At 44.4% G+C, this 27,454-nt stretch overlaps 1 protein-coding gene across 2 annotated transcripts; it reads right to left on the reverse strand.

The window, feature by feature from the left end:
• Positions 1-17,580: 17,580 nt before the first annotated feature.
• On the reverse strand, positions 17,581-26,874 carry PTMA (prothymosin alpha). Of its 2 annotated transcripts, none has more exons than XM_073589321.1 (5): positions 26,665-26,874; positions 22,348-22,422; positions 22,007-22,097; positions 20,555-20,628; positions 17,581-18,597 (listed from the first exon to the last, which is right to left on the reverse strand). In XM_073589321.1, exons 1-5 carry the CDS (start codon positions 26,710-26,712, stop codon positions 18,547-18,549), a joined length of 339 nt encoding a protein of 112 aa, XP_073445422.1. In that variant the 5' UTR covers positions 26,713-26,874; the 3' UTR covers positions 17,581-18,546. The 2 variants fall into 2 exon arrangements, with proteins under 2 accessions (XP_073445422.1, XP_073445421.1); XM_073589320.1 differs by lacking the exon at positions 26,665-26,874 and adding an exon at positions 24,198-24,386.
• Positions 26,875-27,454: the final 580 nt, after the last annotated feature.

Below are 27,454 nucleotides of genomic sequence, written 5' to 3' on the forward strand. Positions count from 1 at the left end.
AGTATCCCAACCTAAAGTCACCCAACATGTTTTTTTAAAAAATTGGTGATCACATCCATCCCATTCCATTCCCATACAAGCCCCTTTTCTTCTTCTTACACATGTTGTCAAAACCTGCTTCTGACACATGTAGCTCATAGTCACTAAGATAAAAACAATGATACGTTAATATTTCCCATCGGAGGCACTTGTGATGAGAGTGAGACCCTTCTTCCTTCATCAACCATGCTATCATGCCCCTTGGGCTAATTTTTGGAGACACTATTGCTATGCCTGGACACTGGGCACGGCCACCTCTATGCTAGTAGACCGACTCCTAGCTTCATCATAATTGTTTGGCCCTTCAGACCTGCCTTGCTTCTTTCATGAACTATGATACAGCCCCATGGGCTAATATTTGGAGACACTATTGCTATGCCTGGACACTGGGCACGGCCACCTCTATGCTAGTAGTCCGACTCCTAGCTTCATCATAATTGTTAGGCCCTTCAGACCTGCCTTGCTTCCTTCATCAGAAATGATAGAGCCCCTATGGCTAATGTTTGGAAGACACTAAATCATTGGGCAGTGGCACAACAAGGACAGTAGTCCAAGCTTTATAATTGTGAATCCCTTGTGATGATGATGATGATGATGATGATTGGTGTCTTCTTCCTGTGTTAACCATAACACAGCCCCTACCCCTAGGGCAGATTGCCGCCATCATCACTCGCTCTTACGGCACTACTGATATATCACTGGCACTGCGTAAGTGGCGTACGAGTCCCGCTCTTCAGGCAAAAATACAAAGGACTTAAAATAGTGTTTGTACATTCTAGTGAAGCAGTGGGGTAAAAACAATCTTGCAGCCCCTGACCTGGTGCCCCCATGATATATACATTTGTTTACAGCATACATTTTTTAACATTTACACATTTTTTAGCGTTTTCCTCAGCCCCCAGACCACTTTGAAGGGTTCAGCAGACAATTACTCGCATTTTCCATTGACTATCATTGGACTCGCTATTTGTACCGAATACCCGAGTATTAGGGTATACTCGGAACGAGTATAGCGAGTCCGAATACTTCAGTACTCGCTCATCCCTAGTTGTCATATGTAGTCACTCATGTATAAAACACAGATCAAATAAATAATTTTAACTAAGAAACTAGTATAATTGTAAATAATGAACTATATAAATGTAATATATTGATCTATAGTTAGATCCAGAAATAGACAGTGACTGAATCTTCGTGATTTGGGCTATGCAGGCCACTATTTTTAATTTAAAATGAAACAACTAAGATACAATTGAAGTGTAGACTTTCAGGTGTAATTAAAGGGGTTTATCAAAAATATAATGTTTAGGAATTGCAACCATTTTTCTACAAAGCCTCTTCATTTCAGAGGCTCAAAAGTAATTGGACAAATTAACCTTATCATAAAATGTTCATTTTTAATACTTTTTAGAGCAACCTTTGCAGGCAATGACTGCCTGAAGTCTGGAACCCATGCATATCACCAAACATTAGGTTTCCTCCTTTATAATGCTTTGCTACGCCTTTAATGCATCTGACTTGAATTGTCGCTTCTATCTTCACTCACATTAACAATAAATACTAGCGACCCAGTCCAATGCATACCCATGCCATCACACTGCCTTCACCATGTTTTACAGAGGATGTGATGTGCTTTGGATCATGACTTGTTCTTAGGGTCCCGTTTCACTTAGCGATGCACCAGCGATCCCGACAACGATACGACCTGGTAGGGATCGCTGGTGCATCGCTAAATGATCGCTAGTAAGCTGCCAAACAGGCAGATCTCTTCAGCGACACAGCAACGATCCAGCGATCAAACACAGCAATGTGCGCTGGCCAGCGGGACGATTAAAAAATGGCCCAGGACATTGACTCGCCCCCAGAGGCCGTGGGGTACTCGGTGCCGGGCCCATTAATTACAATGGGAGATGTCACAGTGGCAGTGACCCGGTCCATGGCCTCAGGCAGTCAATGTAAAAGGGGTAGAGTGATGGAGGTAAAGTTGTTGAGATGATTCGTGACGCCACCTGTGGTTTCTGGTCAGTTTGACCAGCGCTGCAGGGTTGCTTCTCTGGGACAGATGGTGTGGTGCAGCAATGATGTTGAAGCTCCCCACAGGTGGAGCTGTAGTCCCAGTGCAGTGTAGATGGGGTTGGCAAGTGGGGAGATGGTGTAAAGAAGCAGATGTAGCAGAGCTGGGTGTAAGGCGCAAGAATAAGTGGAGGACACAAGGGCATGTAGTTCCAAAGCTTTACTCAGTCTGTTGCGCATACAAGTGCCCACTTTGGTGCCGTGTCCTCCAGGTTAAGGGCTCAGCCAACTCCCAGGCAAGGTAAAGTACACCTTTCCAGCACTCCTCCAACATGTGCCTTCTCTGAACGTCTCCACACTAGCGCCTAATCTGAAGTATTTGTAGTTGCGTATTAAACTCAAGTTCCTCCTTCTTGATGTTGCTTAGAACTCTACTAGTACGGCAGACAGCTGTAGCCTGCTTCGGGGACTCCTTGCTATCATGTCCCGGCTTACTCACGTTGCTGTTGTGCCCCCAAGTCTTAGGTGAGAATAAAGTGGTGACCACTTCTATTCCACCGGTGTCTGCTGCAGGAACATCAGTATCCATACAACCTCGGGGACCGGACCCCGGCCGTGAGCTTCGAAATTGAGGAAGGGCTCTGCTCTGACCCTAGTCCTTAGTTCTCTTCTTCTTCTTCTTACGTTCCGTACTGAACTATCTTCCTTCTGAAGAATTAGGCTTTCTATGGCTCTTTCCTGTGCCAGCAGCTCCAGGTCACAGGAGTCTGCTGTAGCACTTCCTTCACTCCATCCCTCTCAGGGGATCTTCTCTCACAGACTGACCTTTTCCTAATATTCTCCTGCTCTCTTGTGCAGTCTAAGCTCCACCCACCTCCCAGCACTCTTCGTGTTCCAAGCAGGGAGCCACAAAGGTTGCTCTGCTACACTACTGGTGTGCGTGTGGGATGTGAGTGTTGGAGTGTGGTCAGGTGTCTCCACCTTACCTGGATAGTGGGGCACCACACCTCAGGAGGAGGTGCAGTACCTCTGTGGCAACTGAACCCTCAGGGGCGCCACAACATTCCTGCACGATTAGCGATATCCAGCAGTGGGGTCGGTCGCTGCTGCGTGTCACATGTAGTGAGATCGCAGGCGAGATCGCTGTTGCGTCACAAAATCGGTGACGCATTAGCGATCTCTCTAGAGATCTCGCTATGTGAGACGGGGCCTTTAGCCTTTTCCATACTTTCTTGCTCCAATCATTCTGGTACAGGTTGCTCTTAGTTTTGTCAGTCCAAAGAAGGCTTTTCCAGAATTAGACTGGCTTCTTTAGATCTTTTTTTGGCAAATTCTAATAAGGCCTTTCTATTTTTAAGGGTTCGCTCATATCTGCCTATATAAAGTTACTCAGATTCTTAGCCAGAAACGCTGGCGAGCAGATAGAATAAATAGGATAGATGTCCGGTAGATATTTAATGTCAAAAGCCCCCTACATATAATAAACTAGAACCCTTTAGTGCCTTTCATGTGGCACTAAAAGGTGTTTAGTCTTATTTAACCTATTAAATAATTAAATTTAATAAAATCACGTGGGGTCCCCTCTATTTTTGATAACCAGCCATGGGAAATCAGACAGCTAAAAGCTGCTTTTATTATGCTGGGAAGGGACCAATAACCATTTACTTTTCCAGCTTATTAATAACAGCTGTCTGCTTAGCCTTTACTGGTTATTACAAAGGGGGACTCCAAAACAAATGACAGCTGCGGCCTGATAATAATAGGCTGGGAAGGTCCATGGCTATTATTTCCTTACCATGTTTTCTGTGTTGTGCAACCAGTGAAATTAAACTGACTAAGACACCCTATTTAAATGTAATGCAGTTTTCAGAGTACTCCTTGTGTGCTACAAGTAGACCGCGTCATAACCTCTACCCCAGGAAGGGCTACCCCGTGAGACTATAACGTCAAAAATATATATACAGCAGGTGAAGTATTGAACACCACCAATTTTCTAAGTAAATATATTTCTTAACCACTTAACAAACGCTGATACACCTTTTAACGGCGGAAGTTAAGGGTACTTATTCCTCAATGCCGCTTTTTAACGGTGCTGAGAAATAAGTGTATAGTGCTTTCCAGTGCCCGAAAATCTCTGGGATTTTGGCTACCAGGGGTAGCGGAGACCCCAGAGAACATGATTCGGGTTGGTTATTACCATCCTTAGTCTTGTGCCTCTGCTTTCTCTCCCCATAGCTCTCCACCCACACTGCATGAGTGTCCTTGGTCTTTACTCATCCATGTAGGCATTTGCCTCTGTGACACAGGTTGTATGCAGTGTTTTGCCCCCCTCCATTCCAGGGTAATCTCTCATTTCATTTCAACAGCAGAGCAGCACCTGCTGCATTCATTATTCAGTCTCTGCAGTGATGGGTTTATGAGAATTAGGCTGCATACTTTAAGTACGCTTATATTATGGAATATTGTGTACCACTTTAACCGTCATTTGTTGATTTGTACAAAATATTGTGTATGTGAGGTCATTGCAGGGGCTTAACCCTCATGGGTTATGGTATAAACATGATTGCATTTTTGCAGTTTTAATTTTTTTTAATGTTTAATGTTTTTGTGTGTTCGGGTGTTCCAATAAAGAATTATCTGCTATTATTTCCTTGGTGATCCCTGCTATGTACATGCCTCTTTTTCTCTACATGGTTTCATGGCTTCTTAGCATGTAACAAGTGATCCTGTGCAGTGGTGCCCTCTACTGTTTAATTCATCCTTAGTCTTGTGATCGCTGTTATTCACCAAATAACGGCAATCACAAAAAAAGTCTGATTTCCCATTCATTTCTCTCTCCTCTGATATGATCTAGAATACCAGAGGAGAGAGAAATGGGGTCCCCCGAGCCCCCCCAGTACCTCTGCCATCCCTGGACCCTCCTGCTCCATCCCCCGGCCCTCAAAATCTTCTTCCTGGAAGAAAATGGTGGGCGCACTGCCGGCCGGTACCTGGCAAGAAAAGATTTTATTTTTTTTTGGTTCATTTTAATCATTATGATAGATCCTATCACAGTGACCAAAATAAAAAAAATAGTAAATCAAACCCTCTCTGTCACCCCCTTAGTTAGGTAAAGGTAATAAAATGTACAAAATGTATTTTTTCCATTATTTGCAGTTAGGGTTAGGGTTGGGGCAAGGGTTAGGTTTGGGGCTAGGGTTATAGTTGGGGTTAGAGTTAGGGTTTGGCTAGGGTTAGGTTAGAGCTAGGGTCTCAGTTAGAGCTAGGGTTAGAGTTATGTTGGGATTAGGGTTGTATTGGAGTTACGGTTGTGGTGTTGGGGTTAGTTATGTTGAGGTTACGATTGTGTTGGGTTTACGGTTGGGGCGTTGGGGTTAGGGTGGTGTTGAGGTTGTCGTTAGGGTTGAGGTGGTGTTGGGGTTGTGGTTAGGGTTGAGATTAAGGTTAGGGTTGGGATTAGGGTTAGGGCTGTGTTAGGGTTGGAGTTAGAATTGAGGGGGTTTACCCTGTTTAGGTACATCAAGGGGTCTCCAAATGCAACATGGTGCCCGCCATAGATTCCAGTCAATTTAACATTCAAAAAGTCAAATGGTGCTCCCTCCCTTATGAGCCCTGCCATGGGCCCAAACAGTGGCTTTCCCCCACAAATTATGTGATCAATTTTCTCCCGTTACCCTTATGAAAATAAAAAAGTTTGGGTCTAAAGTAAATTTTGTGAAAAAAGTAAAATGTTCATTTCTCGTGAAGCACCTGAAGGATTAATAAACTTCTTGAATGTGGTTTTGAGCACCTTGAGGGGTGCAGTTTTTTAGAATGGTGTCACTTTTGGGTATTTTGTGACATATTGAACCCCCCCATCTCACTTCACATGTGAGGTGGTCCCTTAAAAAAATGGTTTTCTAAATTTTGTTGGAAAAATTAGTAATCACTGGTCAACTTTTAACCCTTAGAACTTCCTAACAAAAAAAATTGTTTCCAAAATTGTGCAGATGTAAAGTAGACATGTGGGAAATGTTATTTATTAACTATTTTTTGTGACATGACTCTCTGATTTAAGGACACAAAAATTAAAAGTTTTAAAATTGCTAAATTTTCAAAATTTTTGCCAAATTTCCTTTTTTTCATAAATAAATGCAAGTCATATTGTAGAAAGTTTACCACTAACATGAAGTACAATATGTCACAAAAAACAACCTCAGAATCAGTGGAATCTGTTGAAGCATTCCAGAGCTATAGCCTCATAAAGTGACAGTGGTCAGAATTTTAAAAATTGGTTGGTCATTAAGGTCAAAATTGGCTCAGTCGCTAAAGGGTTAAGGTACTGTTGACATGAAATTCTCACCAGATGTTGGTATCAAGCCATTCAAACCACACAGGCAAATAAATCAAACCATGGATGTCAATAAAATAAGTTATCTGTAATAATGAGAAATGACACTGGCAAATTGTATTGAACACGCTTACTGAAATTAAAATAATACTTTGTACAAAAGTCTTTGTTGGTGATGACAGCTTCAAGACACCTCCTGTATGGAGAAACTAGTCACATGCATTACTCAGGTGTGGTTTTGGCCCATTCTTTCACACAAACACTCTTCAAATCCTGAAGGTTCCATGGGCTACTTCTATGCTTCTATGATCTCTGAGCTAGGTTCCTTCCATAATTTTTCTATTTTCCATTCTATTTTCTATTGGATTCAGGTTGGGTGATTAGCTGGGCCAGTCTAGCAGCTTTATTTTCTTTCTCTGAAACAAGTTCATTTTCCTTGGTTGTGTGTTTGGGATCATTGTCTTGCTGAATTGTCCACCCTTATTTCATCTTCATTATCCTGGTAGATGGCAGCAGATTTGTATCAAGAATGTCTCGGTACTTTTGTCCATTCACCCTTCCTTCAAATACAAGAAGTTTGCCTGAAAAACAGCCTCACACCATGATGTTCCCAACTCCAAACTTCACTGTTGGTATTGTGTTTTGGGGGTGATTTGCAGTGCCTTTTGGTCTCAGAACATAATGTGTGGAATCCAAAGAGTTCAATTTTGCACTCATCTAACCAGACTATATTCTCTCAATATTTCACATACTTGCCTAAATGTTGAAAAAACTTGAAACGCGCTTGAACATGCTTTTTGTTCAGCAATAGAATCTTGATAGTGAACGTGCATACAGGCTATGGAGATTGAGTTCATTACTTATCGTTTTCTTTGAAACAATTGTACCTGATTTCAGGTCTTTCTGTAGCTCTGCACAGGTGGTCATTGGCTTTTGAACAACTCTTCTGATAATTATTTTTACTCCTCTGTCTGAATTATTGAGGGGAGCACCTGTTTGTGTTTAGTTTATGGTGAAATCATATTCTTTCCACTTCTCGATGATGGCCCCAACAATGCTCATTGGAACCTTTAGTCATTTAGAAATTCTTCTGTAACCAATGCCATCAGTATGTTTTGCACCAATAAGGTTGCAAATATCTTGAGAAAGCTCAATGGCTTTACCCATCATTATTTTTTTTTTTGTGTAGCATCCTGGTAATGAGATACTTTCTTGTAGGCTATCAATTGAACCAGCTGATATTTTTTTACTAAGCGGCAGGATTGCTTTCTAATTACTGATAGATTTCAGCTGGTGATAAGACTTTTCATTGCTTTTTGCACCTCTCTTTTTTCACGTGTTCAATGCCTTTTCTCATTTTTACATATAAATTAGTTTATCGACATCTATGGTTTATTTCATTACCTGTGTTGATTGGATGAGTGGTTACTGACATCTGGTGAGCAATTCATGTCAATAGCACCTTTAGAAATATATTTACTTAAAAAATTGGTCACATGTTCAATAATTATTTCTCCCTCTGTGTATATTGTATATACAGTTGTACTCAAAAGTTTACATGCCCCGGAAGAATTTTTGCTTTCTTGGTGTTATCATTCATATTCTCTGAAAAAGGCCAACACTTTTTGTCCACTCATGGTTAGTGGTTGGGTTGAAGTCATTTATTGTCAAAATACTGTGTTTTAACTTTTTAAATCGTAATGACAACCCAAAGCATCCAAATGACCCTGATCAAAAGTTCACATACCCCATTTCTTAATACCTTGTATTGCCCCCTCTAACATCAATGACAGCTTGAAGTCTTTTGTGCTAGTTGTGGATGAGGCTCTTTATTTTATCAGATGGTGAAGCTGCTCACTCTTCTTGGTAAAAAGCCTCCAGTTCCTGTAAATTCTTGTGCTGTCTAGCATGAACTGCATGCTTGAGATCTCCCCAGGGTGGCTCAATGATATTGAGGTCAGGAGACTGAGATGGCCACTCCAGAACCTTCACTTGGTTCTGCTGTAGCCAATGACAGGTCAACTTGACCTTATGATTTGGATCGTTGTCATAATAGAAAGTCCAAGTACGTCTCAGGCGCAGCTTCCGGGCTGATTGAAAATTTGCCTCCAGTGTTTGCTGATAACGTGCTGCATTCATGTTTCCTTCAATTTTGACCAAGTTACCTATGCCTTTATAGCTCACACATCTCCAAAACATCAGAGATCCACATCCATGCTTTACAGTAGGAATGGTGCTCCTTTCATCATAGGCCTTGTTGACCTCTCTCCAAATGTAATGTTTATGGTTGTGGCCAGATAGTTCCATTTTGGTCTCATCACTCCAAATTAACTTGTTCCAGATATTTTGAGGCTTGTCTCTGTGCTGTTTTGCGCATAGTAGGCAAGATACTTTGTGGAATTTGCACAGTAATGGCTTTCTTCTGGCTACTTGACCATGCAGTCCATTTTTCTTCAAGTGCCTCCTTATTGTGCATCTTGAAACAGCCACACCACTAGTTTTCAGAGAATCCAGTATTTCAGTTGATGTTATTTGTGGTCTTTCTTTGCATCCCGAACAATTTTCCTGGCAGTTGTGGAAGAAATTCTTGTTGGTCTACCTGATCATGGTTTATTTTTACAGAGCCCCTGATTTTCCATTTGTTAATCACAGCTTGAACGCTGCTGACTGGCATTATCAATTCCTTGGATATCTTTTTGTATCCCTTTCCTGTTTTACACAGATCAACTACCTTTTCCCATAGAACAGTTGACAATTCCTTTGCTTTCCCCATGACTCACAATCCAGAATCGTCAGTGGCTGGATGAAAGATGCAAGAGCCTGTCTCGATCTCAGAAACTCACTCAGCTTTATGCACACACACTGATTACAAGCAAACAGGTCACAGGTGAGGATGTTACAATTAGTAGCCATTGAAACCCATGTGTCAATTTCTGTGCATGCTATCAGGCCAAAATCACCAGGGTATGTGAACTTTTGATCAGGGTCATTTGGATGTTTTGGGTTGTCATTATGATTTAAAAAGAGAAAACACAGAAGTTTGACAATAAATGGCTCATACAACCACTAACCATGAGTGGAGAAAAAGGTTCGGTGTTATTCATATTCTCTGGAAAAAAAAAAGGCCAAGAAAGCAAAAATTCTTCCGGGGTATGTAAACCTTTGAGTACAACTGTATATATTTGCTAAAAATATTAATTATTGTTAGAATTACTATGCAACATGCATTTCCCTGAAAAGACTCCAAATTTGTGTTTCTATACTCGTTTGGGAAATAATTTTACAATGTAGAAAAGTCTAACTGTACAGCTTCATCATAGTGGAGATTCATACGAATTTGAAGTAAATTTATCTGAAAAATCTAAATAATTGTCATTGTTTTCTCAATTATGAGCAAGAAAAATAAAAGTTTGAATTTGACGTTTTAATGCAACAAACTGTATTTTTCTGACACTTTTTTTCCTCTGGTTATTATGCTTGTGCTCTCAAAAGCAAAATGAGTGACTCAATGGTCAGTTTGAAGGCTACATATTTTATGTCAAAAATGTGTTCAGATACCTACAAAGGAAAGTTGAAAACACTTCTCAAATGTTTCTTTACAAACTGCAATGAAATAAAATTGAACTGTTCCTAATTATTGAGTTTAGACATTCTGACCCACTTTTACCGCTGCCAGGCATAGAAACTGGAGCTTGCAGCTGTGCAATCTTTATAGGCAAAGCTAATCGATACAATGTTTCATACTGAAGAGATATTTTTGTCATTCTGCATGGAATGTGAAAAATGCAAAGTGGAACAGTACTGATGTCTGAATTGCAATAGTCTCATGGGTTTGGTCCGTCACCCATCAAAGAAATAAAACATACAAGCAGATACAGGACCAAACAATGTAGGATAGATCTTCAGCTCACCTGGTTCAGCCTGCCCAGTCCTCCTTTCCATAATCTCGATGCACGGAGTGGATCCATCCCCATCTGGGAGAAATGCTCAATGAAAAAAAGTTTTTTATAGTTCCAGCACACGATGTGAAAAAATTAAGAAAAGCCTTTATTTAATCCATAATTAAAAAATGCAATTCCAGTGATAAAAGCATGTGTAGGCTTACGCGTTTCGGATCATATTTGACCCTTAAAAATGATCCGAAACGTGTAAGCCTACACATGCTTTTATCATCACTGGAATTGCATTTTTTAATTATGGATTAAATAAAGGCTTTTCTTAATTTTTTCACATCGTGTGCTGGAACTATAAAAAACTTTTTTTCATTAAGCAGATACAGGAGTGGACACAGACAGAAGAGGGTCCAATGCAAGAACAATATATGGGGCCTTAGCAGTCTGATAGCTTTTCATAATGCACAATTTCACCCTTTTTGGAGGTAAAAGTTGGCCTCCTTACCTCTTGGGTTTCTGTTGCACAAATGATCTGGCCACCCCAGAGCAGGTACCTTTGGGCAATCAATTACCGTATGTGTTCTCGTGAAATGGAAATGGCACGGAGCAGCTACAAAGTTATACGCCATACAGGCTCCCAGAACAATGTTAAAGCAAATGAAAAAAAAAAAAATCATATGCCCTTCATCGTAGCAAAGACGACAAGGTTCAATACTGCCTCTGGAAGCAACATCAGCACAAGGACTGCTTGTCAGAAACTTAATAGATTGGGAGCTCCGATTTCTGTGCAGCTGCTCAACCATAGAAACCCAAAGTGCAATGCCAGGGTAGCCTGGAGTTATGTCACTCACACCACTGCAGGACTTTGAAGATGTGGAAACTCATGGAGCAATAAAAAAAAAAAAAAATTACAACCTGGAAACTTTCTGGATAAGTCTGACTTTGGGGCATGCTGCTCTCAGCCTAAATGTACAGAGCTGAATCTAAAGTTTGGAATGGGCAATGATTCTGGGTGGGTTGACCTCAATGCTTTTGGCTGGTCCTGTCAAATTTAGTGTAGCAAAATCTTAAGCAGACTCTCAGATGAAGCAAATAATTTCCACTGGTTTTGTTTATGGATTTATTTTTCGGCGGATGTGTAGCATACAGCGGCTTTCTAGAAAATTATGAGTTTTCCAAGTTTGTGGCAACATTTTAGGGAAGGCTGCTTCCTGTTTGAGTTATAGCAAAGTCTCAACACATTAAAGAAGCATAGTATGCCAAGTTTAGTGTGGAAGAACTTTGCTGGCCTGCCCACAAAAACTAATTTATATTTCTGCCCATGGATATGGAGGTGCACATTTTTGGGAGAAATATAACAATATAGGTATCTAAGCAATGCACATTTTCATGATGCGGAATGTCAGACTTTGACAACCACTTAGCTCAATAAGGGCACCATGATCATGAGCTGATCAGAGGCTCAGGGGACGCAGTTAGAGGACCCTCTTTCCTGCAACAACACACTTTTCTTATTAAGCTTCTTCTCGATAGTCAGTGCAGACTGAGAAATACAGCAACATTGCTAAAGTCTTGTTTTAAACCCCAGCATTGATGTTTAGATTGGTGTCAAGAGCTGCTGCTGGCTTATTCTTCTATACAAAAATAGAACAGGTTTACCTTTAGGATTTTTAAATACAGTGTGTTAGAAAGGTTCTCAATACATGTAAAAAGAAGTGCCTGAAAAAAAGTCAGTTCCTTAATAAAACGTATCGAACTGTACTCATGTTTAATTTCCAGCAGACAGGCTCTATAGGGCCTGTGGGTTACAGAAAAATGGAGGTAGACATGTATGACTGGAGGTGACTATAGTTAGAGCACAGAGGATGTGTGCAGGTCACAATAAAGGTAACCGGTCACCACAAAAAAAAAAAAAAGCTATTTATCTGGAGATCTAGTGGTATATGCAGGTAAACAGCGATCAAGACTGGCAGTGTAAGACCGGAGTCACACTACCGTAGAATACGGCCAAGAGCTATGCGATAAAACATTGCGTAGGACTCGGCCCAGCGTTACTCTATGGGGCAGATCACATCTGGGATTATTTTCTCATGCCAAATCGGCATGCGAGAACAATGGCAGCATGCTGCGATTGGCACCGAGACTCGGCCAAGTCTCCGCTCACTCACACCCATACAAGTCTATGGGGGAGAGTGACAACACACAGCACTCTGCTATTATCCGAGTGCGGCGCTATATACCCCGACAGCAGAGGAGATGGAGAAATTAATTTTCCCACCTCCTCCACAGCTGTGCTCTGATCCCCTTTGTGAGAGGATCGAAGCACAGTAGCATGACACTTGGCTCACGCTCGCAAGAGCTGAGGGTCATCAGCATATCGCATCGGATGCCATACGCTAGTCTGACTCCAGTCTAACTGGAGAAGTAGCTACAGGAAGAAATTGTTATAACCTCCCTGCAGCTGCTTGCTTCCAGTCATCTAGGTGGTGCAGGGAGCTGTAAGTCACCCCTCACTACAGTGAGTGTGCTGTTATTCCCCTGCATGTTGACCGACAGCCTACCCAGTGAATGTACAGAGCAGGCTGTCGGTCAAGCAGGAGCGATTATAGCTCACTCTATAGTGAGTGATGACTTACCAGAAGCACGAGCATCACCGGCAGGAGTGGTCCATGAACACTCTGAATAAGCAGATAGTCACCGCATAGAACAGGCAGGTCAGGTAATTGGCATTCTTAGCATCATAGGGAACAACCAAAGTCCTGAATAAGCCCTTTAAGTTATGAAAAGGCTTTATATTTATAGCTATAAGGACAGATTCACACATCTATTTCCTGGTCCGAGTATGGACCATGATGCACAGACCAACCATGGGTTTTCTGATCTGATCTTGATAGCTTCATAGGCATAAATGGTACTGAAGACCACGACACTCCTTAATTGCGGTGAAGAAAATTTTGTGAATCTGTCACTGTGTCATATTCATACTTTACAAGGTGGCCAATGTTTTGATACTTCAGGACCCCGATCACGACCGAACAAGAACAGTCAAAAGGACGCATAGTGGAGTGTCCACCACATTGCTAACAGTTTGAGATTAGTGATGAGCTAGCACGCTCATGTCAATAGAGTATTTTCTGCGTGATAAAATTATTATATTCAAGTTGCCATGGCTGTATGCCTTGCAGCTGTTCGACAAACGCAACACATGCAGGGATTGCCTGTTTGTTAGACAATCCTTGCATGTGTCGCAGCCAGGCAACTCGAAAATAGTATTTGAGCACTCTAAGGACACTCTAAACACACGAGTGTACTCAGATAACACCTTATCAAAGCACACATGAACGCTCATCACTAGTTGTGATTAATGGCTAGGAAAAACATTGGCCATTTTGTAAAGCGTGCTACCCTTTAACATGACATGCTAACAGATCAACACCATTTTCATCACTGCAACAAAGGAGTGCTGTAAACCTTTGTACACTATCTGGAATATACATCCTACTACTGAGCAACACCATCCACCAGGAGTGCTGACCATTACCTTTCATAAGCATCTATGAGGCTGTCAAGTTTAGATCAGGAAAAACACGTTTGAAGCCGACCAAACGGTGCAAGTTCAGTAGCCGATAGTTCTTTAATCCATGTCTCAATATGTACTGTAGACATATACATGGCCATATGGGCGTATAGCAAATCCATTCCATGGAATCTGACATCACTTTCCTTAGGTAGCTTGACATTGTGTAAGCAAATAAAAAGTCTAATTTTATTCTGATCCAGCACATTCAAAGAACACTAAAGCAAGACGAAAGTGATGCAGATTAAGTTGCCCATACAGTTTGTTAGTCTGCAGGATTTTCTGCATGTACATTGGGGTTAATCTTCTGCTAATCTGTTCCATTTTTGGCTTAGGATCTGAGGGGTGGTGCTAAACTAAGGGTTGGACTTTACCATCATTATGTCCCACTGATGACAGGGAGGGTGGAGAGTCCTGCAGCAGCCAGTTCTATAGACAGGCCAGAGTTTGGCTGATCTCATAGGTCACCCTGGAATGATTTCTTTACATATTAATAACATTTTATCAGACAAATTAAGATTGAAAGAAGGGATAAGAGGAAGCACTGAGGTATTTACTAGTTTCCTATAAACAATCTATACTGCCTTCAATTAGGCAACTTAAATAATATTTTATCCATAGGATAGGTCATCGATAAGAGATCAGTGAGGGTCTTATGTCCAGCATCCCTACTGATCAGATGCTAACTGGATGTAGGCAATTTATAGAGGAAACCGCAGGTACAGCAGATCAGTTCTTACTCAAACGAATGTGAGACGAGTGCTCTAAACCACATACAGAGCTGCTGTGCTCCGCTCGGTCAATTGCTTACAAGACCGATAATAGCGCATAGGTGGCGTGCCAGTGTACTCATCTCATATTGATGACCTATCCTATCAACCCCCATTAGATTACACTGGCATTTGACTGTTTTGAAGTGTTACTTAAAAAGATATACGATGCCCTGGTCAGTCATCTGTGGTAGTCAAACCAGAGCAGTCTTCTGCCGCCGCCAGTAACCTGGGCCCTAAGAGCGCACTACATCTCATCATAGGGCCTTTTAAGGTCAAGGTTGCCAGATACGAGAAAACGACACTGGTCCACCAGCCATAGAGCTGGATATCAGAACAGGGCAGCAGGAAACTTTTTTGCTCTAGAATTTAGGGTCATCATATGTAAGCAAATAACAGGAATAGACCCAAATCTTTCAGTTATACTTTCAATATAAAACAAATACACAAATTTGTTACTCATCGTCAAACTCTGCATGGGATTACATGTGACCTGCTCTTATACTATGGATGCAGACTGGCCAGTTTATGTAACATTCGTCCCCCAGCTACCCAATTTTTATTATTGCACATTCTACCAACTTGTGTATTCCTGCTTTTCTGATATCTCCTTATTGTGATTAGCACTTTACACAATTTGAAGAAGTGTTTAAATCCAGAGAATTGTTACTGTAGGTTCCTATATAAGCAAGTTTTATTTAATGCCTTAAAAAGGTGTCCGTCAGCACAGAATGACTGTACAAACCAAGTATGGGCACTCTGGGCTAATCATTTATATAAACCTTGGCACTTGCTTGTTTTCCCTCAATCTCATCTCCCTCTTATTGACAGCTCTGGCATCATATACCCAGAGCAGGGCCAAGATAGAGGGAAAGCAAGCAAGTGGGAAGGTATATAACTGAATAGCCCCGCCGTGAAGCTCCGACTGCCTGTACTTGGTTTGAACAGTCATTCTGTGCAGACAGTTCCTTTAAATTTGCATTGGGACAGGACAATCTCAGCCCATTAATAAGCACTGACTATACATTACAGCTGACTTACTACTGTTTAACCTGCAATCACTCACAGTAGCTGAAAGCCATGACAGCCTTGTAGTACTAAGGTCTTTCTATGATCAAATTGAAATGGCACTAATTTTGCATGTGAAAAAGCTGTTCTTTACAAAATTAAAGTGATTGTCAGCACAGAATGACTTCACAACAAGTACAAGCACCTGCTGCTCCATGGCATGGCCAATCATTTATATACACCTTCCAAGCTGTTTGATTTCCATCCATCTCCGGCCTTCTATACTTTACGGAGCCATAGCTGTCAAAGGGGATGGAGACTGAGGGAAAACAAGCAGGTGGGAAAGTGTATTTAAGGCTAGTTTCACATTAGTGCTTTTGAGCGCAGCGACGGCCGCCGCTAAGCCCCGCCTCAGCCGTTAGCTCCGCCTACCGGCGCGGGACGCTGCATGCGTCCCCTATCACTGGGGGCACAGGCCGTGCGCAGTATGAGTTTGGCGGCGCATGCGCCTTTTTGACGGTGCGCCGAGCGCAACCAAACTGCAGCAGGTTGCGTTTGGCGCAGGTCGGCGCACCGTCAAAAGGACGCATGCGCCGCCAAACGCATACTGCGCATGGCCTGCGCCCCCAGTGATAAAGATAGGGGACGCAGGACGCATGCAGCGTCATGAGCCGGTAGGCGGGGCTTAGCAGCAGCCGTACGCAGGCCGTCGCTGCGCTCAAAAGCGCTAATGTGAAACTAGCCTAACTGAGTGGCCACGCCATGAACCAACAAGCCCTGTACTTGGTTTCAATGGTAATTTTGTGCAGAGTCCCTTTAAATGCATGTGAAGGGAAACAATGGAAAGACCGCAGTACAGGATTGTTGCGGTTTTCAGCTGCAGCATAACGGACGTGTGTGAATGCAGCCTGTCAGAAACCAAACAATTGTTAATGCGATCATTTGGTCCTCAAACAGCATCATGCTGTATACAGGGAATGCACTGCTGATTGCCACTTACCAGTATAAATGATCTGATGGCAGGTTCGTTTACACAGGCTAATACAAATAATTTCAATGATTCTCAGACACTATAAATGTACTTCCATCAGTCACCACTTTAGATGTTAAAATAATGGCACATTATATCATTTTGAAAAGTATGTACTGGCTAGAAAACTCACCATACATAGGATATTAGGGGTGAGCGAAAGTACTCAAAAGGTCTTACCAAGCATCTTCAGTGAGCTCGAAATCCATGTTCGAGTCCCCGCAGTCTCACAGCTGTTACAAAGAGGCAATCCCTGCATGTGTTGCGGCTGTCGAACAGCCACAAGACACACAGCCACGGGGACTCGAACATTTCCCCCCCCCCCCCCCCCCCCAAGCACGCCGAAATCACTCGGTTAGCACCTGAGCATGCTGGGATAACACCTTTTCCTAGCATGTTAGCTCGTCACTAATAGATATCTATGTACAGACTGGCCACGATTTTCAGGACACAAACAACCATAAAGCTGTCAAGTTCAGGTCAGAAGACCCATGACCAATCCACAGAGACAAAACACATTTCATGGATGTCTGAATTCACCCTTCGGATGCAGTCAGATGGCTGCAGAGCTCGGAACGGACTGGCTGGTGGGTCTCCCTACCCGAGCGTGACAGCTGCATGCATTTTAATGAAGCTGTTACGATTGGGTCAGGAGAGCCAACAACCAGTCCGCGCACTGCGTTCCGATCTCTCGTTTATATGGCCACCTGACTGCCCAAAGGATGTGTTCAAAACTAGTTATCTATCCAATAACTATCCATTTAAATATTTAATCTGGTCTAGTAAGAAGGTTTGGAAGTCACCTAGTACAGGGAATAAAGGTTGCTTTAGAGTGTCATCATTTTAATGCAGTTATTAAAGCCAAAACTACTATGAATTGAAGTCTTAATGAATAAACACGAGACTCAAACACCACACTGTTAAAACAAAAAGAAAGCCTGCAAATTAAAATTGCAGTTTTATTGACAATACTGCCGCACACATCCAGCCAGGCCAAGAAATGACAAAGTAAACAGCAACTTCAGACAGAACAAAAAAAAAAAAAAAAAAGTATATCTTTGGCCATTTAACTCATCCAAACCCATCTAAAGTACAGCTAAAAATATGCTCAAAAAAAAGTAAAAAGTTACTGGAATGATCAGAATATTTTTTCTTATATGGGAATTTTGTCTTATTTATTTAGGTTTTTTTGTAACAACTTTTTTTTTTCTTTATTTTTTTGTAAAGATTTCTCCATATGCTCCCCTTGGAGAAGAAACAGCCCTGATCTTACTCCATCCTACCCGCCACCCCACCCAGAAAAAAAAAAAAAAAAATACATCAGGGTTTAAATTGGCAGAAAACTATAGTTGCAATTTAAAATTAAAATTACATTTGTAATTTAAAAGCCCCACACCCTGTCAGCCGGATTCCCGGTACAGATAAAGGACAGCTGTATACCAATATGTACAAAAATATAAAATGTAAATAAAAAATACAAACATAGGAACCCAATCCAAGGGTGCTTTTTAGTTTCCCATATCAGAATTTTAAAAAGGAAAAGCTATTTTTTTTTTTCTGCTGTGATCCTCACCCCTTTTTTACATTTTTCCTCAAGACTAGGGAGGACAGCAAGTGAATGCACCCCAAACTGGCAGTGAAAGGGTTGGCCCACTAAACTAAGAGGGCCAGGGGCTGTTTTTAAAAGAATGCACCAAGGGCACATTGACATGCGCCTCAGACGCAGTAATGTGCACGGACGGAGAGAAGGGCCATGGGAGCCTGTGAGAAGGTAGGGTGGGACGGATGCATCACTTTAAGTGACCATATTCTGAGCGTGATAAGGGTGGGGAGGCGGTGGAGAAGGATTATATATAGAATTTATTTTGAGACCGGGAATAGCCCCTCTAGTCATCTTCATCTGTTTTCTGCTTCTTTGTGTCAACGTCATCTTCGTCCTTGATGAAAAAAGAAAAAAAAAAAAAATTTAAATTATATCCATTTTATCATAGGACATACATTGAAAATCCCACTCATGCCTTTATGGTCTAGTCCTATTTATTTTCCACCATATGGTTTTGACAATCTTTTTTTTTTTACTAGAATGTCCCCTGACAAATGATCAAAGGTTGTCCCATTTCAGAGCCCACACATTCCCAGGGAGCAGATTTAACCTGGGTTTATTTCCCCTGAACAGTCTCCGTGAAAATCATTCAGAGAACAGTATGGACAGACTCTTGGAAGAACGATTATGCCGCCTACACTCCATCTACCCCCTTTAACATCACAAGTAAGGTAGGAAACAACACCTAGAATATTTATGTGATGAGTGTCCTTTAAAGACTAAATACACTAATCAAAATGAATATAGCAAAACCATTTTAAAGAGTACTTTTCATAAGAGCAATTTATCAATATCATTCTTTACCAAAAGGGATACAAATTCAGAAATATTCAAAGAGGGTTTGCCTCATTGAAAAGAAACAGATAGGGCAAAACGTTTTTCACTGGTGCATGGTACGTCCAAGTCTGACCACTTAATTAATCCAAAGCTGTTAGTGCTCTTCCCTTCAGCCATTATTTTAAGTTTCAAAGGGGCTATAGTTTTAAAGGGAACCCGTCACCTCGTTTTTCAGCTATAAAATGCGGCCACTGCCTTTTGGGGCTTAGCTACAGCAGTCTATAATGCTTTAGATAAGCCCCCGATCTAACCTGAAAGATAAGAAAAACAAGTTATATTATACTCACCCAGGGTGCGGTCCGGTCCAATGGGTGTCACAGGTCCGGGTCCTCCCATCTTCATGCTATGTCGTCATCTTACTTCGTGTCGTGGCTCCTGCATAGGCGTACTGATCTGTCTTGTTGAGGGCAGAGCGAAGTACTGCAGTGCACAGGCTCTTGGCCTCTCTGACCTTTCCCGGCACCTGCGAACTGCAGTATTGGCTCTGCCCTCAACAAGGCAGATCAGTATGCCTGTGCAGGAGCCACGACACAAAGCAAATGACGACATAGCATGAAGATGGGAGGCGCCGGACCTGCAATGCCCATCGGACCGGACCGCACCCTGGGTGAGTATAATATAACTTGTTTTTCTTATCTTTCAGGTTAGATCGGGGGCTTATCTACAGCATTCTATAATGCTGTAGATAAGCCCCCGATCTAACCTGAAAGATATCTACAGCATTATAGAATGCTGTAGATAAGCTCCAAAAGGCAGTGGCCGCATCTTATAGCTGAAAAACGAGGTGACAGATTCCCTTTAAATAGTTCCATGAAAACCCCCGAGGGGGGGGGGGGGGGGGGAAAGGTCCTATAAAGGAAAACTGTCCATATCCAGTTTACAGGGAACCTGTCAAAAAATTTCTATGGCTGTTTAGCCCTTTAAAAGAGAAGCAAATTAATCCCTTTATGACATCGAAACGACGATCCTGCAATGTTTTGAAGGTTTCCATCTATGTATCTGCAAGTGCTTTGGGACGTGACAATGCACTTACAGCTTCTTAACCTCATGCTGGAATCCCTGCCACATACTGGAGCCAGAGATCTGTCAAACAGAAGAGTGGCGCTAGGCAGGGAAAACAGTGGGAGGCTGAGGAGCTGTAAGTGCATCCTCACGCAACCATGCACATTTATAAAAAAAACTTATGTGATTTCTGATGCAGGAGCATCACTTTGGGATCTTAAATAGATCAATTTTCTCATCTTTTAAAGGGTTACACAGACAAATTGTTTTGGGGTTGCTGTTTACAGGTTCCCTTTAAGGGCACACTGACATTGATGTGTGGCTCTTGACTTAGTAGCTAGCAGCTAAAGGTGGCTTCCAAGAGGCAAATTGTATGATGATATGGTTGCCAATTCATCTGTGCTCTGTAATACCATCTTGCAGCTGTTTTTTTTTTTTTTTTTTTAACTTACATCGTCGTCATCTGCTGCTCTTTTACCAGTGGGTCCTTCTGCGTCATCATCTTCATCACCCTCATCATCATCTCCTAAGAAAATAAATCATATTTTAGTAGATAACTAAAGTGAATACTGGAACAACACTGAGCCAAACTACTGAATCCTATTTTTTCCCTGAACAGAACTGTCAGGTGAAATGCATAAAGTTACACATTACCAAGTTCCACTGTCCGACCTGACCCAGAACTCCTGCCAATGTACTGCCCTATTCACATGGCACGTGGAACCTGGGACACTTGACTGCATTCTGGATGCCAAGTTAAAACATTGGTAATATAAAACTAGCTAGTTGTTAGAGATGAATTAGAATCGAAGTGTCCATCCCTAGAGAAATGACTTTTCTAGAAAAAAAAAAAAAAAATTTTAAATATTAGGCCCAACTTTTGCAAGAAAGTGCTTTAAAGCAAACCTGTCAGAAGGATTGTGCTCAGTAACCAACAGACAGTGTCAGGTCAGCACAGTTATACTGATTACAATGATACCTTGGTTGATGAAATTCACCGGGTGGTTGTTTAATCTTTATTTGTAGTTTTCAGTTAATGAACCCACCTAATGCTCTGGGGTGGGTTCTTTATGTGGTGTTCTACTTAGCTATTCATCTGCATGGCTTCTGACAGGTCACTGATCCCTCACTGACCTGCATGTGTCATAAGCCCATACACATGCATATGTAAGCAGAGCACCACATAAAGACCCCCACAGGCCTCCCCAGAGCAGAGAATCTGAAACTACAAATAAACATTAAACAACCACAAGACGGATTTAATCTAATCTTTATAACTGCGCCGACCTAACATTGTCTGTAGTTTACTGAGCACAATCCTGCTGACAGGTTTCCTTTAAAGGAATCCCTGCCTTAGGGTACCGTTACACCTAGCGATGCACCAGCGATCCCGACCAGCAATATGACGCGGTCAGGATCGCTGGTGCATCGTTAGGTGGTCGCTAGTGAGCTGCCACACAGGCAGATCTCACCAGCGACATCGCTGGGGACGGGGATCGCTACTTACCTGTCAGACGCGGCGATCCTGCGGCCTCCTGCACGCGTCGCTCGTCGGCGCCACAGGAAGTGACCGACGAGGAACGGTCCAGGAGCTTCTCGCGCGATCAACGATAACCAGCGGGGGAGCCGGTCGGAGGTAAGTATCACATGCAGCGATATCGCTAGCAATATCGCTATAACGTCACAAAATCGGTGACTTTACAGCGATATTGCTAGCGATATCGCAGTGTGTAACAGGGGCTTTACAGGATAAAGAAATGTATGTTTCCATACCCTGGCAGTTCCCCAATCTGTTATATCAGGGTTTGTTCGTGCTGGAGTGCAGAGAAGTATTCAATCTGACTGCACTTCCCTTTGTTCCTTTATAAAAGAAAGAAAAAAAAAAAGTTTCAATGAGACCGCACCTTCTACTTCATCCTCCTCGTCTTCTTCATCAACCTCTTCCTCTTCATCCCCATCATTGTCTCCCCCATCATCGCCGTTTTCTTCATTCTCCTAAAGTAAGTATTACAGCTTTAATACAGGGTTTAGTTCTGCCCCATATAACCCATTATATCACAGCAGGTCATTTTTAATGCTCTCCAGATTAACTTAAAAAAAATACGAGTACCCAATTGTGACAAACTGAACGAAAGACAAGTCAGTCAGGGAAACGGCTGGTACGCAATGGCAGCACGGATTACACTACAGCGCCCTCTAGAGGCCTATGCTAACATTACAGCATAGAAGTACAGTGAGCACTTACTGCTTTTCCATTCGCTGGCTTCTCCTTTCCATTTTCTGTTTCTTCAACAACTTCCTTATCTCTTGCCTTCAAGTCCTGTACAGAGAGAAGTCTGTGAGAACTCAACATCTACTAACTCCCAGGTGGAAGATGACACAAACACTTGTTCCGCCATCATTATATTTATGGGGCATTTCTGGCTTCACAAAGTTAGCACCACACAACCCAACATTGCATGGTGACAATTAGCTGGGTGGCAATATTCCTAAGTGGGAGACCAAAGATATCTGCCACCAAACAGCCCAATCTAGCCTAACAGATTAGTCCCTGCATAGTCCATGCAGCCACCTTTTACAAGCATCTCATTGATTGATGGGGCGAGCAATTCAAAATTGGGAGAATTAACCGGAGAGGCAGTGCAACTATGACCTGGTTGACCGGTCAGTGTAAAGCTGTAATAACCCTGAGCGATACATTAGTGACTTTTTATTGCATCAGGACAATGGCTCCTATGCATCACTAATGATCCAAATAGTCCGAGCTAAACTCCTACACGGGGGTGCGGCACACATTCTGCAGTGACAAAGCCCCCCGATACTGCCTTACATGTGGCATATGAGCACACAGCAGCTCTGCCAGCCTGGGCTCATCACCGAGTTTGGGGACACATTCATTGAATGCGTGTATTAGGCATCATTAAAGGGAATCTGTCACCCCTTTTTTCAAATATGAGCTGCCAGCACCGACAGATGTAACCTGAAAGAAGAAAAAAAAGTTATATTATACTCACCCAGGGGCGGTCCGATAGGTGTCGCAGTCCGGCGCCTCCCATCTTCATACGATGCCGTCCTCTTCTTGGCTGCCTGTCGTGGCTCCAGCGCACTACTCTGCCCTGTTGAAGGCAGAGCAGAGTCCTGCAGCGCGCAGACGCTGGACCTCTCCCGACAGGGAAGAGCAGTGCGCAGGAGCCACGACAGGCAGCCAAGAAGAGGACGGCATCGTATGAAGAACCAGACCATGACACCCATCAGACCGTTCGGCAGGCGTAACTCCGCCCACCCGGACAAAACTCCGCCCACTCAGCAAACGAACTGGTTCATAGAAAGTGGGCGGGGTTCCGACGCCTGCACGTGTAAGCAATTGGGATCCATTTAGGATCCCAAAAGAGCCGGCTCTTTTTGGCGAGCGGAGCCATTAGAGCCAGATCACCAAAAAGAGCCGGACTGCCCATCACTACAGGTGAGTAATCTAAAGCTAGTTTCACATTAGCGTTTGGAGGCGCAGCGGACGCTCGCCGTGAAGCTCCGCCCCTTCTGCGCCTCCTCCTGTGAGCTCCGCCTTTTTGCCGCTGCATGCGTACCCTTCTTTAGCATTGGGTACGCAGGCCTTTTGACGGTGCGACAATCGCACCAAAATGCAACGGAATGCGCCCATAGGCGGAGCTCACCGGAGGAGGCGCGGCAGGGGGTTGAGCTCAACGGCGAGTGTCCGCTGCGCCTCCAAATGCTAATGTGAAACCAGCCTCTTTTTTCTTCTCTTTCAGGTTACATGGGGGCTTATCTACAGCATTCCAGAATGCTGTAGATAAGCCCCTGATGGCGGTGGCCACAGCAAATAGTCAAAAAAAGGGGTGACAGATTCCCTTTAAGAACGTTGCACTGTTATCCTTATATAGCCTCTACCAAGCAGTGTTGGCAGTATGAGCTAACAGAGTATCCGTCAGGGAGCTCTGTCTTTTTCAGAGATCCTCAAAGTTGAATGTGGAGGAAAATAACGCCCATCAAAATAAAACGGCGCAAAATGTGTACTGCCCCCCAGCAATAATAATTCTCCCCAGCTAGCAGTGCTGGTCGCCACAGGCACACACGTACCTGCACATTACAGGTGCCCTGCTCCGACGCTCCACGCTGTAAACCCCATTTCAAACTTAGAGCCCAGGATGCCCCGCTGCTATTGGCCGGCTCTGGGCTCCTGACCCCGCCCATGTCCTTCTCCTGGGTTCCGGAGCCGCTGATTGGCTGGAGCCTCCTAGTCCCGGCCCACATTTATCGCACAGGCTCACGGGATTTGTAGAGCGCTTCAACCAGGCGCGCCTAACTCCCTAAAGCAGACACGCCCGGAGAGAGAAAGGCGGAGAGACTACAACTCCCAGTAGGCTGTTCAAAGCAAGTTCTGGGGAGTGACGCAGAGGCTTCACGCTGGGGGTGAACAATGATGTGTAGAATAAACGAGGTAACATGGTAATTGACGAGCCACAGTCACTGGAAAGGACAGCAGCTGCCATGAATAGGAGGTGATGCGCCAGATCACCTCAGCTTCCTGCTAGCCGGTCCGGGAGGGGTTAACGGCGACCCCGTTTATCATTGTGTGCTATTACAGCGCAGGTAGTCGCACGAGCGGGGCCAGTAATTAGCCCTCCCCCACCTCTAATTAAAGGCTCTGCCTCTAAAGTCTTAATCCGGTTACCATCTGTCCCCCTGCCCGATTCCCCGTAGACTCCGCGTCTCCCGGGACTGAGCCGGTGGTGAACTGTGTACAACACAAACAAGTGGCAGAGCCCTCCCCCTCCATCATAACTCATCCGCGCAGCTGGGACCTCATTAACCCCTGCACGGCAACAAAGGCTTTCCGCTGGGGACTCGCAGCGATCTCTACCCGGGACACAGATCGGTTATGACATCCGCCGCTGTGTGGACCCGGCTGCTGCAATCTGGACGGAGCGTCCTCCTCCCAGCACACGAGCCGTCCAGCGAGATGAGAGGGCACTGCCAGCTGTAGACGCCTCTGCCCTCAGTGACGAGCGCACATCACTGAGCAGCCACGGACGGGGCTAGAGAGCAGCCTCCGCGCAGACGGCTAGTGACCGACCACTCCACAGACACCGGCTGTGAGCGACCGATCACACCGTACAGTGCATGTATACAGGCAGCTAGTGGCCGATCACACCATATACACAGGGGTCAAGTAACCGATCACATATGTACAGGGGGAAAGTGACCGATCGTCCCATACAGGGCATATATACAGGTGGCTAGTGACCGATCACACCACAGACACCGGGTGTTAGCGACCGATCACTCCGTACAGCGCATGTATACAGGCAGCTAGTGACCGATCAGAAACAGCGAGCGAGTAACTGATCACATCATATACACAGGGGGCAAGTGACCGATCACTACAGGGCATATACACAGGTGAGCTGGTGATCGATCGTCCCAAATAGGGCATCTGTACAGGTGGACTGGTGACCGATCACATCACAGACACGGGACTAGTGACCGATCATCCCACACCGCGCATATATACAGGAGGCACTTGACCGATCTCCTTATACAGCGCATATAGTCTACACGGGGGCTTCTGACCGATCGTCTCATAGCTGTAAGGTGGGGGCAGTGAATTACCCCATGCAGCGCTCATATACCGGGACCTAGCGACCAATCACAATATGCAGTCTATACAAGGGGCTAATAACCGATGACCCCATATATAAAGGGGGCAGTGACAGATCACCCCATACAGCGCATAAACAGTGTATATACACATCACATCAGAGACACGGGGACTAGTGACCGATCTCCCCAGATCCACAGTGGGCTAGTGACCGATCTCCCCAGATCCACAGTGGGCTAGTGACCGATCTCCCCAGATCCACAGTGGGCTAGTGACCGATCTCCCCAGATCCACAGTGGGCTAGTGACCGATCTCCCCAGATCCACAGTGGGCTAGTGACCGACCTCCCCAGATCCACAGTGGGCTAGTGACCGACCTCCCCAGATCCACAGTGGGCTAGTGACCGACCTCCCCAGATCCACAGTGGGCTAGGGACCGACCTCCCCAGATCCACAGTGGGCTAGTGACCGACCTCCCCAGATCCACAGTGGGCTAGTGACCGATCTCCCCAGATCCACAGTGGGCTAGTGACCGACCTCCCCAGATCCACAGTGGGCTAGTGACCGATCTCCCCGTGCAGTTGCACAATGCCGCGCACATACAGGGGGTAATGACAGATGACGCCATATCCACAGGGGACTAGTGACCGATCTGCCCATACACCGCCGGGGGCACGACCTATAGATTAGGACCATCATCTGTCAGGAGGCAGCCTGCCATCTCTCCAGCGCATCGCTCCTGTGGCGGGGGATGACAGTCCTCCCACCCTGTTGCGTGGGCACCGGCCGGGAACACGCCGCTCCTCGGCAGCCCGCTGGAGCCTGTCACCTTCCTGCCTGTGTGGAGACATCTGGTACCCAGGAGCCTCATCTCCTGCCGGGCATCACAAACTTGCGCTGGGCGCAGGTGCAGCCACAATGGGCACAGAGCTGACACTCAGCTTACCTTGGTTGCCGCCTTCTCTACACTGGCGTCCACTGCGGTGTCTGACATGGTGAATGGAAGAAAAGAGTCTAGTCTAGAGATGGAGAAAATAAAAAAGAAGAGTGCAGGTAGATCCGGGGCTGCGGAGCGGGAGGCTGTGCGGGAACAATGCAAAGATGGCTTTTTTTATTTTTTATAGTGACTGCCAGTGAAGGACTCACGCGGCGCCAGGGACTTTAATATAGATTAGTGGGAGGAGCAACTCACCGGCTTCTTCACACCTCATTGGTTAATGTCCTCCGCGAGAAGGGGGGTTAGGAATACCCGGCTTCTGATTCGTCTGCGCGCAAACAATGGGGGAGGGGGGCTTGTTTGCCTTCCCTCGCTAAGCTGCAGTACCAGCAGTGACCGCTGCGCCGCCTGCCTCGTCCGCGGAGCATGCGCAGTGGCCGAGCATTAGCAGCTCTGGTTTTGGCAATTCAATGCAAATGAACAGGATTTTTTTTCCTTCTCCTGGAGAGGGAGGGGGGAGCGGGATAGTGGCGTGTGCAAAATTACACACAAAAAACCCCGAGCAGCCCCCCTACATTGTGAAACATGCCCCCTGGGCATCTGCTTGCCCTCTGCGCACACTGCCGTGTATTGTCCTAGAGTAAATGAAAGGCGCAGACGATGCACTTACACAGTGTCCCCGGTGTGGGGCGCTGCCGCGCACAACCTATTACCAAGCTAGAACAGCAACGATTTCTATCGGCACGATGACAATTGTACGTGGTCTGTGGAGAACATCGGCCGACCAGCTGTTCGGGCG

The sequence above is a fragment of the Dendrobates tinctorius genome, unplaced genomic scaffold (genome assembly GCF_039654945.1).
Source record: "Dendrobates tinctorius isolate UK_male_01 unplaced genomic scaffold, ASM3965494v1 ptg000107l, whole genome shotgun sequence".
Taxonomy (NCBI): domain Eukaryota; kingdom Metazoa; phylum Chordata; class Amphibia; order Anura; family Dendrobatidae; genus Dendrobates; species Dendrobates tinctorius.

Bases quoted from the DNA above. Each gene is read 5' to 3' on its own strand.
- PTMA (XM_073589320.1), bottom strand. From the start codon at position 24,371: ATGTGGGCCGGGACTAGGAGGCTCCAGCCAATCAGCGGCTCCGGAACC. The intron at 22,098-22,347 runs GTAAGTGCTCAC...TACTTACTTTAG, and splicing joins AGCCAGCGAATGGAAAAGCA to GAGAATGAAGAAAACGGCGA. The intron at 18,598-20,554 runs GTAAGTTAAAAA...TTTTTCATCAAG, and splicing joins GAGCAGCAGATGACGACGAT to GACGAAGATGACGTTGACAC.